We start from the raw sequence: 15,169 nt of genomic DNA, 5'->3' as shown, positions 1-15,169 counted from the left end.
GCGCTCCATAGATGCTGGGTTACTTGAGCTTCCCATAGGCTTAAAAAGTAGGATGAGAGCCAGAGACTTGAGTTATCAAGTTCCCCTTTTTGTGGAACCAGCTTCCACGTTCAGCCTGGTGGGCAGACACGGTCACCTCATTTAGGATGAAGCTTAATGGTGCATCCACACCAAACGGGAAGCTGCGATTACATGCAAAGTCTTTGCACCAACGCAACGAGACTGGAGCAACTTTGGGAGGGCGTGACGCTATGGAGCGATAGCTTGTCAGCGTTGAGATGCACCCCGTCGTCACTGACTTCCTGCAAACAGACATCAATGATAACGTGTGTGGCTGTTAAAAGAGCCGTTTGGTTGTGTTGACCACACGGTGTCTTGCTATGGGGCAGTTCCCTTGCCAGAGAAGTATAATGTGAAGGCGGTAAAGTCCAAGCCAACGAGCTATCAAACGGTTAGTGTCATGTACCGCTGGAAGCAGGAGTCATCCAGACACAGTTCCTGTAGAAGTTGGTGAAATTTACTGAGGTGTCTGCACCTACGGATGCTATTTAGTACAAAAACACAACGTCGTTGGTGGTCCAGCAACAGGTACAGATGGTTCCATGGTTGATGCGGAAGAAAAACAATGCCGATTTCACGGTGATAAACCACGCCCGTCTCCCTCGTGTCTAGCGCAAATACGCGGTGCATGCAAACAGAACAAACATGATGCCCCGAGAGTCCTGCAGGGCATTTAGAACGTTTGAGACAACGCAAAATATTCACATTGCGTTTGGTGTGAACGCAGCATAAGATTTCCCTCGTTGATAACGCGTATCTAAGGGCTGGCTCAGGTTAGCCAGGACCAGCCCTTAGATACGCCGCTTCTTAGGACTGAGCTCCTCTCTCTCCTCTTCTCCCCTCCTTCTTTAAGAATTCACATCTCACTGCACATCACTCATATAGCTTTTTCCAAGAGTTTTAGTGCTTTCTTGCCTCACAGTTTGCATGGTTATGTGTCCATCACTATTACTGTCAACATTAATGCATATCACAATCATTATTTGTGCTTTCTCACCTCACAGGTTTCCATGGATCACGGTTCTGTCTGGACCCTGTTCCCGCCTCCTTCCTTTCATTCTCAGAAAGCATTTCCTGCCCACTACTTGCCCAGAGTACGGAGGTGGAACAGAACTAGAACGCAACGTTTTTGAATTTGTTCTCCCTTGGTGCCCAGTAAATTAACTACAGGTCAACTTAAAGAAATGGTTCCCAAACTGGGGAGGCGCAGTAGAACTACAAGGGTGGTGAAACTTCCCACAACAACCCACACACACACACCGGTATAATAATATACAATCAAATTATAACAAATTGCAAGGATAGGGCACAATATCATGTGGTTGCACCTAATAAATACAAATTAAAGAAAGAAATCAAGCAGAACCGATGCGACATTGGGCACTGTGTTCCAACTACACTCCCAAAGGGAGAGAGAGAGAGAAAAAGATAGACATAGATAAGGTTGTAATGTGCCATGGTGGACAGATTTCTGACTGATGTGAGGTGTAAATCAGATGATGGTCTGTATCTAGCTGTAACAGGCAACTCGACCACCACAACAACGACACAAACAAAAGTAAAAGTATGGCAATATAACAGGACATATCTGTCCCTAGGCTTTACAAGCTCGGCCAAAAAGAGAGACCCCAGTGTCATCAAATATTGATCGCAGACAGTATGAAGCCCACTAAATTGATTGGTACTTCATGGCACTTATTGCAAGGCAAGGCAATCGTATTTGTGTAGCACATTTCAACAACAAGGCAATTCAAAGTTAAAAGGCAATGAAGACAAAACCCAAATTGAACATTGAAAATTCACTAAGTGGGGCTCTAACCAGCCGCCATACTTTGACAACATTTGTGAAACAAAGCAAGCCCACACCAGTCTGATCAGTATGATCTTGCTGTTAAATGTGCGAAAATACGTCGTTTGCACAATTTTAGGTTAAATTTAATACTGTTTTATTTTAGGTGACGTGTACTTTTAGAAAGACAAACTAATATTTCTATAGTGTATATATAGGCTTGCAAAGGGATGGAAAATTCCTAGTAAATATACGGTAACTTTCCGTAAACTTTGGGGAATTTTGACCTTTTTGCAGAAGTTTTTGTGGGGGAACCTAAATGCCGTTGAGAACACGACCATGCAAGCCTGGCTCAGGCTTTTAAACTAAAAACCAGATACCGGATACGGAAACGTTTTTCCACGACCGAAAATGCAGCAGGAAGTATGTACATTTTCACAATAAGATTCAAAATGAAAAGTTTGTAGACTATAAATGTGTCTGCGATGCAAGCAAATAGTACAGTAACATTAGAAGAGAAGTTAATTCATAAATAAAATAAAATGATCGGGCCAATATGAGAGGGTCAGCAACAGAAGTTACTACACGCTGCAATACTCATTAATTGGTGCACTGTTTGATGCAATACAGTTAATATTATAGTTTATCAAGGACGTTTATGGTCGCAGACACTGATGTTTATTTTTCCACATGTTGAGCTGTTGCGTCAGTGAACGGAGCAGAGACAGTTTAAAGAGACACAGAGTGAATGTGTCTCTACCAGTAGGTGGCAGAATACGTCCATTTAAACCATAGATTTAATCATATTTACTTGTGTCTTTGTTAATTCTATCAGATGCAATGTGAGTGCATGTGAGCGCGCCTCCCTGGTTAGCTCACATGCGCCGCTCTGCACTGCCTCTTACGCTTATCACTGATTACAGCCCTGGTCCCGGGTCCTCCTCAGGTAAACCAGGTGAGCTCTGCCTGCGTTTAGCCTTAGTGTGCACTGTGAGCACAGCTGTTATCACCATTAGTGCTGTCGACATGTCGAGAGCCATTTAGAGGCAATCAAACGCTCCCGTACTCGATCTTGCACCTTTAGGCAAAGTGATAATTTATCATTTTATTGGGAGTCGGCTGCTTAAAACTAACTTCGCAGAAAGGCTCTGTGAGGCCGGACGGTTCTGAACACAAAGTCAGGCTTGTCACATAGACCGGCGCTCAACCCCCAATAAAACCACAAAATGTTGTTTTTATTTATCATATGTACAGAGAGACCTTTTTCGGAGCCGCACTAGCTGTCTGCCCCGACTTGTGTGCTAAGCTAGGCTAATCACTTAGACATTATCATTCTTAATCATCACGCTCTCAGAAAGATGGCAAGTTGGTGCAGCCTTCCTCTAAAGGTTGAGCTAACTGCACAGTATTGATTAACCACATCAGAGGAAACACGGGTCTCACACCGACAGACAATTGTGAATATAATCATTTATTTACTACAGTCCAGGAAATGTACACATTTTCTCTCAAAGTATAAAATTTGTCTTAAATAAGCAATCTTTTAGTTCATATTCATGTAAATTATTATTTCATCAAAGACCCTTGAAAACTGACAACAAATTCAACACCACAAACAACCAAAATCATCAGCGAGCGCAAGAAGAGTTGGTAGAGTTAGCAAAAGCCGTCCAGCAGTTTGCAATCTGACTTTGGGTTTGTTGAGGGCTGCTCAGTGTGTCCTTAAAAAATAGAGATTTTCCAGCATCATCTCCAAATCCAAGAAAAGTGATATCTGAATCTGAGAAGTGAGTCAAAGAAAGCACTTGTTGTACGGATGATAAAACCCCGCGAGGATTAAAGGCTTCGGTTGTTGCTTTAGATGCTCCACTCATTGCTGCTGTTGCTCCTTTCTATGTTGCCGTTTCTGTTGTTGCAACTTTTAAAGCTGCAGCTACTTGTTGTCTTGTTGCTGATGCCATTATTGCTTTGGTTGCTGAGATTTCCATAAATCCTGAAAATGGTTTCCTTAACGGACAGGATGACGGAGACAAGCGATCGCTGCAGATGCGTTTCAGTCTGAGGGTGGTCTGGTTTTGGTTTGTCATCTGGATTAAGAGGAAGCTGATTATAAACCTGAGGCTGGTGAACAGAGGAAACCTGGAGAGAGAGAAGAGTTATTGTCACAACCATTTCTTTAGCATTTGAAGTGACAGTGATCGCAGGAATATACAAGAATACATCAGGACGCTGTGAATGTGGGTCATTAGAAGCTCCTGAGTGATCTTTGCCAATGACCAAATTTAAAGAGGGACGTTTTTTCCAAACGGTTTGACCAGTTCTGTTTCAAAGGACATTTATTAGAAGGGGGGATTTTGTGAGCTGTTTCATTTGAGAAAGGACCCTCTCATGTGAAGAAGAACACGTGTGTTGGTGGGCACTCGGGTGTGTACCAAGTCGTTTTCTAACAGAGTATCTCACGCCTCTAAACACACCTCTTCCTCCTGCTTCCATCCTCTCTTGAAGCCAAATTGACTTGTTAAGCTCGTCTTAAAACCTACTTAATAAAAACGGAAGAAACGCTCTCTGCCACCTTCATCCACCTCCTGCTGAACAATAAACATCAGCCTCTGGACAAAAAAAGTCCAATTAGTGTGGAGAGTCTCCGTGCTAATCATCCGCTTCCCCATTAACCCCCCGACACCTCCTCCCGTCGGCTGCATTAATGAGGGGGCGGGGCTGCGGCGGTGACCCCCGGCCTGCGGAGGCCCGGTTCCCTGCGCAGAAACGTTTCAATTATACATGAAACACCAGCGTGAAGCACAGACGGATTGATACCCAACGATCGGATGTCCGTTGTGGATCCCAGGCTTAGTGATTCCCTCCATAAGGGAAATATGTCATGAGTCTGAAGTCACCAACCAGCCAACTACTTTGGTCCCTCATTTGAACAAATGAACACATTTTAAATCTATAATTGTGCCATTTGAATCCCTGCTTGTTGCAATTCGAATCCTATGTTGTGCCATTTTTGAATTTCTAATTTCCTCTCGTGCCCTTCTGAATAATTCATTTCCTCAATTCTGTTTATTTCGTTATCTCATGTTGGTCCGTCCTTTTGTTGCCATTTTGAAAACATTGGCATGTTTTGAACACCTCGTTTCCTCTTTTAGTCCTTTATGGTGCCTCTTTATTCCCTCTCTTTCCATCTACGGAGAGATACTTTTTTTAAATATTCCAAATTCTCAATTTGAATCCCATCAACTCCACCATTATAACGTTTCCGTGACCTCATCCTTCCCATTGTGACTCCACCAGTGTTCAGAATTCACCACACAGGGATGAACTCTTTGTTTCACTGTATTGATTCATTGTTTTACTATTTCAGCATATTAATGTGTCCGTATCTGAAAGTGCTCCTTCAGTGTTTCAAAATGTTCATGTTTAAGTGTGATAATCCTCAGCTCAGTCTTAATTACTCTCTAATAATTAGAAAATCCTGATAATCTGCAGCTTAATCGAGCCAATTCAGCTGACTGACAGCACACACGCACACACACACACACACGCGCACACACACACACACACACACACACACACACACACAGCAGTTATCAGCCTTGTGAATGACTTTGAAGCAGATAATTCTCTGTGTCTCAACATCCACTAATTACCAGCGGCTTGAAAATGCTGCAGGTGTCTGAATCAGTTCCTCTGGAAATTACAAGATACACAGCTAATAATCACGCACACACACACACACACACGCACACACACACGGGCCAGTGTGTTTGCATCAAACGGCTACAGTCCTTCCTCAGTCAGCAATGTGAAGCGTCTCGATCAGATAAAGCCGCTCTGCACATTTAAAGGAACAGTGTTTGACATCCACATGGTCATCAGATCAGTCGTCACTAATGTCCACGTTCAAAGAAACGTTTGACCGCGTGTGTGTGTGTCGTCCATTTTGCCCCGTTGGACGGAGGCATTAGGGTTACTGCGTGGCATGCGGACACTGTCGACATGCAGCCGAGTCTGATCAACGTCAGACGTTTGGTGTCCTGGTGAAACTGAATTTTTGTGTGACGACGCGGCCGTTTTTCACCTCCAACTGGTCCACCGGCTCGTACTGACGCGTCTCCGACGGTCGGCACGAGTGAGCCACACAAAGCCAACGGAGACATTTGCCGTCCCGTCACGAGGAACCCTCGGTTGTGACATTGATTGTCGGTCGGCGCTCTTTCACTCAGGCTAACTGAACTCTCTGTGGAGAGGACAGTTGGTTATTTATAGATAATGTACGCATTTAGCTGACGGCACTTTAACCTTAAAGCGACCTTTTGAAAGCAGGAAGCCGTGGAACCGCCGCCACCGCGCCTCCGACGAGGGTGAGAAAGGGTGTAGCGAAGGAGCTCCGTGCCTCCCGGTTTCATTCCTGCGGAGGAAGCAGCATTGCGTCTGACTCCCGACGTGTTTCCCTGACAGAGGAAGCGAGAAGCCACAGAGGAGGAAGAGAACGGGAGACACGAGCTCAGCCATAAAACCCACATGAATAAATGAGCAGCAGGGAACCAACAGAACGGGCCGAACGGGCCGAGGCTCCTGCAAAGATTTACAAAAGGTTGTTTCAACAGCTGGAAAGCAGCCCGAGAGACACACACACGCACGCACACACACACACACACTCACTGGCTGGCCGCAGCCCTTTCTCTGTGCAGCTATGAACCCCCATTAGTAATCACTGCTCGACCCTCAGCGGCGCTTTTTGCCCAAACGACTTCCATCCAGCCAATCTGCATAAATCTGCATTAATGGCCGATTTTTCCCTCCGCAGAAAACAAATGTGCTTTAAAGAAAAAAAACGCTCCTTATCTGTGAGCTTTCAGAGGAAACACACACCATCCATCTTACAACGCACACCAGCTATTAACAGCTGACAGCGCACGGCGCATCAACAGCACTCACGGGGGAAACACAACGCGAGAGGTGAATCGACTAAAGTGTTTTAACTATTCTGAACCGCACGATGACATCAGATGAAAAGTCAACGCAAAGACACCGACGGACACACGAATGAATCAACGCGTATCGATAGCGTACAAAACAACACGGATGCTGCGGTATTTACGCCCCGTGACCAGCGTGAGCGTCGCCTGCCGCCGACCAATCAACCAACTAAAAGTTCATTCCGGACAGAAACACAAAGTTAGATCGACTACTGAGCTAAAATGAGGCTTCTTCGTTGTAGAATATTAATGCTATTGTGTGTTCATGGAACGCCAACAAATCAGTCCTCCAATTGCCTTTAGAGCAGAACACGAGTAACTGCAGCTAAAGCTTCTCCAGCTCCATCAAATCCTTTGAGGGTATTTTTCTGTGTTTTGGGGCACAGTGGAGATTTGCATTGAAAGGCTCCCCAGAGGATGATCCTCTGTGACCTCGCCTTCATTCCACCGTCAGCACCAACGCACTCCCGCGTTAAATGGTGTCAAATGATGAGGCTTTTCTGCTTTCTCTGGGAGAACCAGGAGAAAAGCTTCCAGATGCAAAACCGGTTTATGCCAAAAGCGCTGTCTGTTGCCACGGCGACCCTGACCCGGATACGCAGCTGGAAGCGGGATGATGGATGAACGCAAGAACTTCATAAAGTAAATGTTCTTTAATTTGGTTTTGTTTACAGGCTCTGCAGAGTGAAATATAACCAACAAACAGTAACACAACACGCGCACACACAGAGGTAACACAATAACCATTAACACACAATCCAACAGCCCCACGGCCCATCAATCACACTCGCACACACACGCACGCACAGACACACACACACACATAGTCAGCTGCTTGGCTGAGTTTCAATCAGACGCCAAGAGTCCCATCAGCACACACACACACACACACACACACACAGACAGACACACACACACACAGACAGACACACACACAGACAGACACACACAGACACACACACACACACACACACACAGACAGACACACACACAGACAGACACACACAGACACACACACAAAGACACACACAGACACACACACAGACACACACACACAGACAGACACACACACACACAGACAGACACACACACACACAGACACACACGCACACAGACAGACACACACACACACAGACAGACACACACACACACAGACACACACGCACACACACACACACAGACAGACACACACACACACAGACAGACACACACAGACAGACACACACACACACAGACAGACACACACACACACAGACAGACACACACAGACACACACACACACACACACACACACACACACACACAGGGTTTCTGACAGAGCAGATGTGCGTCTGCATAGTTTGGAACTTTCTTTAAGCTGCAGCTCTGAGTGAATAATATCACAATAGTATAATAGTAGTAACTGCGTTAGTATCACCGAGTTACTAATATGTAGTTCTGTGGATGAGCAGTTACTTCCTGCAGTATTCCTGTTGGTAGTATTTTAAGTACTGTGGTGGATTAGCTGTTCTTCAGTAGTTAATAGTTCAGTAAATACACAAACTAGTGTTTTGGTTCAGTAGTTTGGTGGTTTTGTAGTTCAGCAGGACTTTGGTGGTTAGAAGTTGTACATTAGATGGATGTATATATATATATGTATATATGTATATATATATATATATATATATATGTATATATATATCCCCTTGTGAGACAGCATATATGGAATTGGCCACATGAATATGTAATTGTAGATTATGCCCTTTATGGGACAGGGATGATGAATTCCTCGCTCCGTCTCACCTGTCCGTCTCACCTGTCCGTCTTCAGGCCGTCTTCAGGCCGTCTTCAGGCCGTCTTCAGGCCGTCTTGCCCTCCAGGAGCTCTCGGGTGTTTTCGGCGGCCCGCGCCAAACCGTCAGCCATCAGCGCGTCCTCCAGACTCCTCCTGGCCTGGTGGACCTTCAGCTCCTGCTCCCTGAGGACACATTCACAGAGGAGCATGTCTCACTGAGGCCCCTATGCAAGCACCACACCGTGCAACAGACGTCCCACAAACCACACAAGCAGCCCGTGCACTGCAAATACAACACACGAACGACGAAAGACCACTTTCAACATCCGGCCTAAAACCAGGAGAGTGCAGAGCAGCAGCAAAGGAACCACGCAGTGTGCTTGAAGGAAGCGGCGGTCAGCAAGGCGGCTTGAATGCTGTGATGGAACGATGGCTGAACAGTAAATGACGTTGAGCTTTTGAGTGTTTACTGTAAAAAGCCGTAGTCTGAGGTGAAAGTGGGAAGCATTGGCTGTTCTGCTGAGGAGTGAACGGTTGGTGTCTCCATCCTGAGAGTCCACCTCTAATGGGGCAAAAACAGAAAGGGGACAAGGAAGCGAGTTGTCCTGTGAATAAAACCTGCGTTTATACGTGAATGTCGCCAGGCGTGTTTCTTCACTGAGAAGAGGAGAAGATGTCCAGCAAGGAGAGAAGAATGAGACACGGCCGCGCAACACAATGCGATCTGCTTCTGTTAAAGGTGATAAATCACCGGGAAAATGATGCAGTTCAATATCGGTATTAAAGAAAAATTAAAAATTTGAAAGCTTGATGGAAGGCTGAGAGAAAACAAAAATAAACAAAGAAAAGAATAAAACCAGTTTGATAAAGCAGAGGATGTAAGAGGAGGGAGGAGAGGAATGAGAGCGATTTAGGATGACAAGCACATTCCACTGAGCAGAGAGGGGGAAGAGGCAGAGAATTGGAAATTAATGGAGGGGAGAGATAAGAAAACCAGGAGGAGTGGGAGGAAGGGAAGGAGAAGGGAGGCAGGAGGGGGAAATAAGAGCAGAGGAAGAGGGGATGAAATGGAAAGAGAAATAGAGGAGAAAGACAATAATGCATTGTTAGAGGCAGATGGGGATGTAAATAAGTAAATAAAAGAAAAACACAATGGCGGTAGCGGAGGAAGAAAACACTGAAGAGTCACATGATTCAGGAGGAGATGTGACGCGTATGGAAGGACACCGCTGCACGATAAAGGAAGGAAATAAGGAAAAGGAAAGAAGCAAAGTAAAGCAGGAGCAGGATAAATACGGAGGTCAGAAAATGTAAAGTGTGCTGAGAAAAATGCAGGAAATCAGTGAAATCTTCAACATGAAAAGGTGAGGAAGAAGAAAATCTAAGGGAAGGACGGAAGGAGGTAGAAGAGAGCCAGAGTAGAGAAGGAGATAAGGAGATACGAGAAGGGAGCGACGAGGACAGGGACACCGACGTGATATATTTCTGCTGTAATGGCTTCGGCCAGCTGTTCTCTGCCACGTTTTCACCCAAACACACACACACACACACACACACAGACTCACACAGCCTGTGTGTGTGTGTGTGTGTGTGTGTGTGTGTGTGTGTGTCCACAGCGCCCCCTCCTGTCAGGGCGCAGTAGCGATCTACGGGGTTTACAGCCACTAAAGGACGGAGCTTCTTATTCGCATCCCCTTTCCTTTTAAAATGGATGTAAGCGTTGCTTTATTTTATTGGATTATATAATTGTCACAACAGGGTGATTAAATATACGTATAGAATTTGTGCTTCTGCCAAAGAATGTAGTTGAACAAAGGACGGGATGGAGCTTGACAGTTTGATTCACCCAGCTGACTATTTTCCTTTTTCTCCCATCACTCATTCACACTTACTTCCATTATGCACTTGTTGCTTTTAGTTGAATTCAATCTTGCGGTAAAACAACTTACATACGACATTTCAGTAAATCTAAAAGCTCAGGTTGAATTGTCTCTGAATACCAACACCAGAAAAATGATCAGCCACACCAAACAGCGAGCCGTGGAAACATTTCTACACCCTTAAACTACGTCCCAACACGGACCGACCACCACCTACTCAGTGTTGTGAACTCGTTAGCAAACCACACGTATTCCCACAGAGAAACGGTCGCCCTCTTTCAGCGTCGTCCATTCTTGTGCATGGGGAGAATAAATGAAGCCTTAAACTTGCTACAATGTGTCTCTTCTTTCTCTTTCCATCAGGCCACAATCCTTCTGAAAGCTGATTGGATGCTGGAGGTCCATGTGACCCGGGGCTAACGCCTGCAGAGAGGCTGTGCACCTCTTCATCTTCATTCATACCGTGTTGCTCCTCATCTCATATCGCCCATCGCTCACTCTACTACTTATTACTCCCACTACCCAGCATGCATCAGCTATCTGCACTTCTCATCGGCCTCCAGCTGCAGCTTCTCCCTCTTCAGGGTTTCTTACATGGCTGACTTGACAGAGAAACATTTGTTTTTTACACATTTTAAGCATTGCTCTCCTCACGCATGTATACTAAACTAAAAGAAGATTTGTTGAGGAAGATAAAAGTCCATATGAAAAATAATGACAGTGAATAAGGATGTTTGGGGGCTTCAGAGGCGCAACGTTACAGATAATACGGTAAAAACACATTACGACGTGCTCAAAAATACTGCCAAACTATAGCAACTATCTAGAATAGTTATGGACTAAAATATTGGTAGTAAAATACAATAACAGCCAAACGTTTGGACACATTTCCTCATTGAATTAAATGAGAAAATGTCATTTTTATTAAATGTAAAGCAGACTTTGGTTGAATCTCTTTCTGCAGAGAGCAGGAGGATGATGATTTAGGTTTTTATTGGTCTAATTAGCTGACGTTGAGCCGTGAAAAGGAAAGACGGGAAGTTATAATCTGCTTTGCCAAAACCAAACCGAAAACAGGATCTCTAAATGCTAAAGCATCGCGCAGCAGAAGCATTGACTCAGTTACGACTGTGAAACGCTGCAAGATTTATCAGCAGTTACAGCCAAACCTGAGAGAATTGAATCTAATTGAAGGAGAGGGTTCCTTCTTCTTTCAAAGGTTAAACGTTCAGGAAACTATGAGCTCCACAGACACCTGATGCAATGTGATGAAACGCATCTTATCAGTGAACATTTCCCCAGATCATAACACACGTTGCCGCGGTCAAAGTGAGAATGTCTTATCGGAAACATAGTTACTGCCGTATGAATCATCTATGAAGGAACAACAAAAGAAAGTCTTTCACATACAAAAAAGAAAGCAGTAAACGGGGTTTCTGGCCAGAGAGGCAGGATGTCCAGAGAGAGCGCGAGAGCACATCCGTGAGTGTTTCACCATCATCAGATTGGCACCATTGCAAAGCATGTCGAATCAGCTGCAGTTTGCAGTGTATCACGGATGCACACACAACTATCACTGCATGACGTTGATGCTGAAGAGTAAAACATGGTACTGTTTATTAAAATAAGTGTATATTTGTGCAGAAATATCCTCAGAGCCTGGATCTATAGTATGTACATCGTGTTTGCGACTCCAGTTGGGGCAATCGGACACAAACAGATATAAAGTATCTTCATCGCCTCCATGAGCTGATGTTTGGGAACAATTACAGAGACTCATTTGCTGTTGTGTGCAGCTTGCAGCACGCATGAACCCATTCTTCTTCTCCTTATCTGTCAACCTGCAGAACAGTGAAAAAAGACGGCGGTGTGGGACCAGGCGGCGGCCACGTCGCTCACCGGATCTGTTCGTCGGTGACGGTGAAGGACTTGCAGAGCGGCTGGGACGTGTTGAGCCAGATGGCCGGGTTCTTTTCGGCGGCCACGGTCGTCTGTCCCGTTATGGGGGCGGAGCTCATGTGCAGGGCGCTGGCGATGGCCGACAGCAGAGTGTCATCGCTGGAGTCCGGCCCGACGCCTGCAGGGAGGGAGAGACCTCGCAGGTCAGAGGTTGCGGCTGCGTCATGGCGCGTGTTCTGACCTGCTGGAGACTTACCCTGCAGGCCTTTGGGCAGGCTCATGGTCCGCAGGACTTCTTCTGACACGTCTGATGACTGCAGGCCTTTCAACCGCCTCTCCCAGAACAGCTGCCGGCAGACACAGTTGAGAATGCGTTTCAGTTCCCTTCATAGTTTTCTGATTGGCTCCCTGCCCCGAGTCTGCTGCCCTGTTAAGACTGTGTTACGCCAAGCAAACACTTCCTGCCGCTGCCGCTGCCTCTGCCTCTCACCAAGAGCTTCCTCAATGTGAAGCATGCACAGGTGAGTCCACCCACCAATACTGAATACCACGTTAGAACTACTCGGACGTTACCCGACAGCAGGCACGTGCACAGCTGGACCCCTAGTGGGGCTCAGGCACCTGCCCTTTTGCCCTGTGTAAGAAAAGTGCCCCTTCTGCTGGAGCCGAGCTTGTTCTTCATTCAATCAATATTTAAAAATATTGAATATTTAAAAATATTGAATATAAAAATATTTAAAAATATTGATTCATCGATTCCCCCCAAATGTGTTACGATGTCAAAACACATTTATTCTTGTGAGAATTCTGCCCCGACATGCTGCACACAAGTCTCCGCCCTCTTCCTCCTCCTCCTCCTTCCTCCTCCTCTTCCTCCTCCTTCCTTCTCCTTCTTCCTTCCTCCTCCTCCTCCTCCTTCTTCCCTCCTCCTCCTCCTTCTTCCCTCCTCCTCCTCCTCCTCTTCCTCCTCCTTCCTCCTCCTTCTTCCTTCCTCCTCCTCCATCTTCCCTCCTCCTCCTCCTTCTTCCTCCTCCTTCTTCCCTCCTCCTCCTCCTCTTCCTCCTTCTTCCTCCTCCTTCTTCCCTCCTCCTCCTCCTCTTCCTCCTCCTTCCTTCTCCTTCTTCCTTCATCCTCCTCCTCCTTCTTCCTTCCTCCTCCTCCTCCTCCTCACCCCTCTTCCTCCTCCTTCCTTCTCCTTCTTCCTTCCTCCTCCTCCTTCCTTCTCCTTCTTCCTTCCTCCTCCTCCTTCCTCCTCCTTTTTCCTCCTCCTCCTCACCCCTCTTCCTCCTCCTCCTTCTTCCTTCCTCCTCCTCCTTCCTCCTCCTTTTTCCTCCTCATCCTCCCCCCTCTTCTCCTCCTCCTTCCTTCACCTCTTCCTCCCTGCTCCCCCTCTTCCTCCTTCCTCCTTCCTCCTTCCTCCTCCCCCTCTTCCTTCCTCCTCCTCCTTCCTCCTCCTCTTCCTTCCTCTTCCTCCTCCTCCTTCCTCCTCCTCCGCGCTGAGCGCCAAACGGACAAACACGTGATGACGTGTTTTCTCCCCCCGACAACATTAGCACCTCTGAAAACATTACGTCGCATCTGGTTTGTCACGTTTAATGAAGAGAGACAGACAGACAGACAGACAGACAGACAGACAGACAGACAGACAGACAGACAGACAGACAGACAGACATACAGACAGACAGGCAGACAGACAGACATACAGACAGGCGGTGAATTTAAAGGCATGTTTTACTGCTCTACAAACAAAAAAAGTTCACAGTTTTGTTTAATTTAAAATTGCAAGTATTGAAATGAAAGGTAGGCGTTAAGTTGAGCTACATGACGGTCGGTGAGGTATCTGGTGGTATGTTATTAGTGTAATGCTGCTTAAGCTTCAGAAAACAGTGTGTGGTCTGTGTTTCTCAGCTTTATGTACAATCATCAATCATCTGGTCCTTCCACTCTCCAACAGTGTGTCCCAACTGGACAAGCACCCCTAACGCAGAGGAAGCCGTCCGTGTTCTCTGGGACCTCCATGAGGAAAACGAAGACCAGCTGAAGACAGAGCTACAGGCGTCCACCCGCTTTCCCTCAAAGAACCTGCAAGAAGTCCTTGCATTGTAGAGGAGAACACTGGCCAGCACATCTTTCCCATTTGTGAAGATGCTAAAGATCTATGCAACACTGCCACTGCCAACAGCTTCAGTGGAAAGATCCTTTTCAAACCTGAGGAGAATAAAGAACCGGCTCAGGAGTCTCTGTGGGGAAGACTCCCCGGCCTTCTCCCGCTGGCCATTGAAATAAATCACAGTGAAGTGATGCTCCTGTGAAGATACTTTAATTTATTCAGACCAGAGTTTTGAGAATATTAGAATATTTTTGGATTATTGAACATTTGGTTATACAATATGGCCTTGTTTTGTCTGTTTTGGCCCGTTATTCATTTATTTATTCAATTTCATAATTTGAGTTAGTTGGTTAACGAAAATACATATTTAAGAAAGAAAATATCCTACTGTGTTTTTTATTTATTTATCATTATTAATTTCAGAATTAATTTAGGCAATGGGTTCCTCTCTTTTTGGTTCTATTTTGTCTTCAGAATACAGCCGTAGAACTTTGACGGTGAGCCCGTCCATCGGCGCGTCTGAGGGGGGGTTGGGTCGGAAGGTTGATTTTAGTTTTATACCTTTACTAATAGGAAGATGAGATGAGATCTCCCACCACGCTTCTTTCTCTCCTTTTCATCATCAGCATCCTTCTTTCCTCCTGCCGAACACACCGTGTGAGAGCCTTTTTTC

At 45.8% G+C, this 15,169-nt stretch overlaps 1 protein-coding gene across 4 annotated transcripts in view; it reads right to left on the bottom strand.

Moving 5' to 3' along the window:
- Nucleotides 1-3,301: 3,301 nt before the first annotated feature.
- Nucleotides 3,302-15,169, bottom strand: part of mbd2 (methyl-CpG binding domain protein 2) — an 18,655-nt gene continuing 6,787 nt past the window's right edge. For 2 of the 4 annotated variants that reach the window (XR_013452576.1, XR_013452577.1), the window contains 4 exons: nucleotides 12,643-12,733; nucleotides 12,387-12,564; nucleotides 8,617-8,790; nucleotides 3,302-3,988 (listed from right to left, as the gene is read on the bottom strand). Coding sequence is in view for 2 of the 4 variants with exons in the window: in XM_040197733.2 (XP_040053667.2) it covers nucleotides 8,673-8,790; nucleotides 12,387-12,564; nucleotides 12,643-12,733 (387 nt within the window). In the remaining 2 variants the exon portion in view is untranslated. The remainder of the gene's footprint in view (nucleotides 3,989-8,616; nucleotides 8,791-12,386; nucleotides 12,565-12,642; nucleotides 12,734-15,169) is intronic. The other 2 variants (XM_040197733.2, XM_078088379.1) reach the window with 1 other exon arrangement.

The sequence above is a fragment of the Gasterosteus aculeatus genome, chromosome 14, assembly GCF_964276395.1.
Source record: "Gasterosteus aculeatus chromosome 14, fGasAcu3.hap1.1, whole genome shotgun sequence".
NCBI lineage: Eukaryota > Metazoa > Chordata > Actinopteri > Perciformes > Gasterosteidae > Gasterosteus > Gasterosteus aculeatus.
Note: the sequence above shows the minus strand (reverse complement) of the source record. Positions and strands in the feature narration are given on the sequence as shown.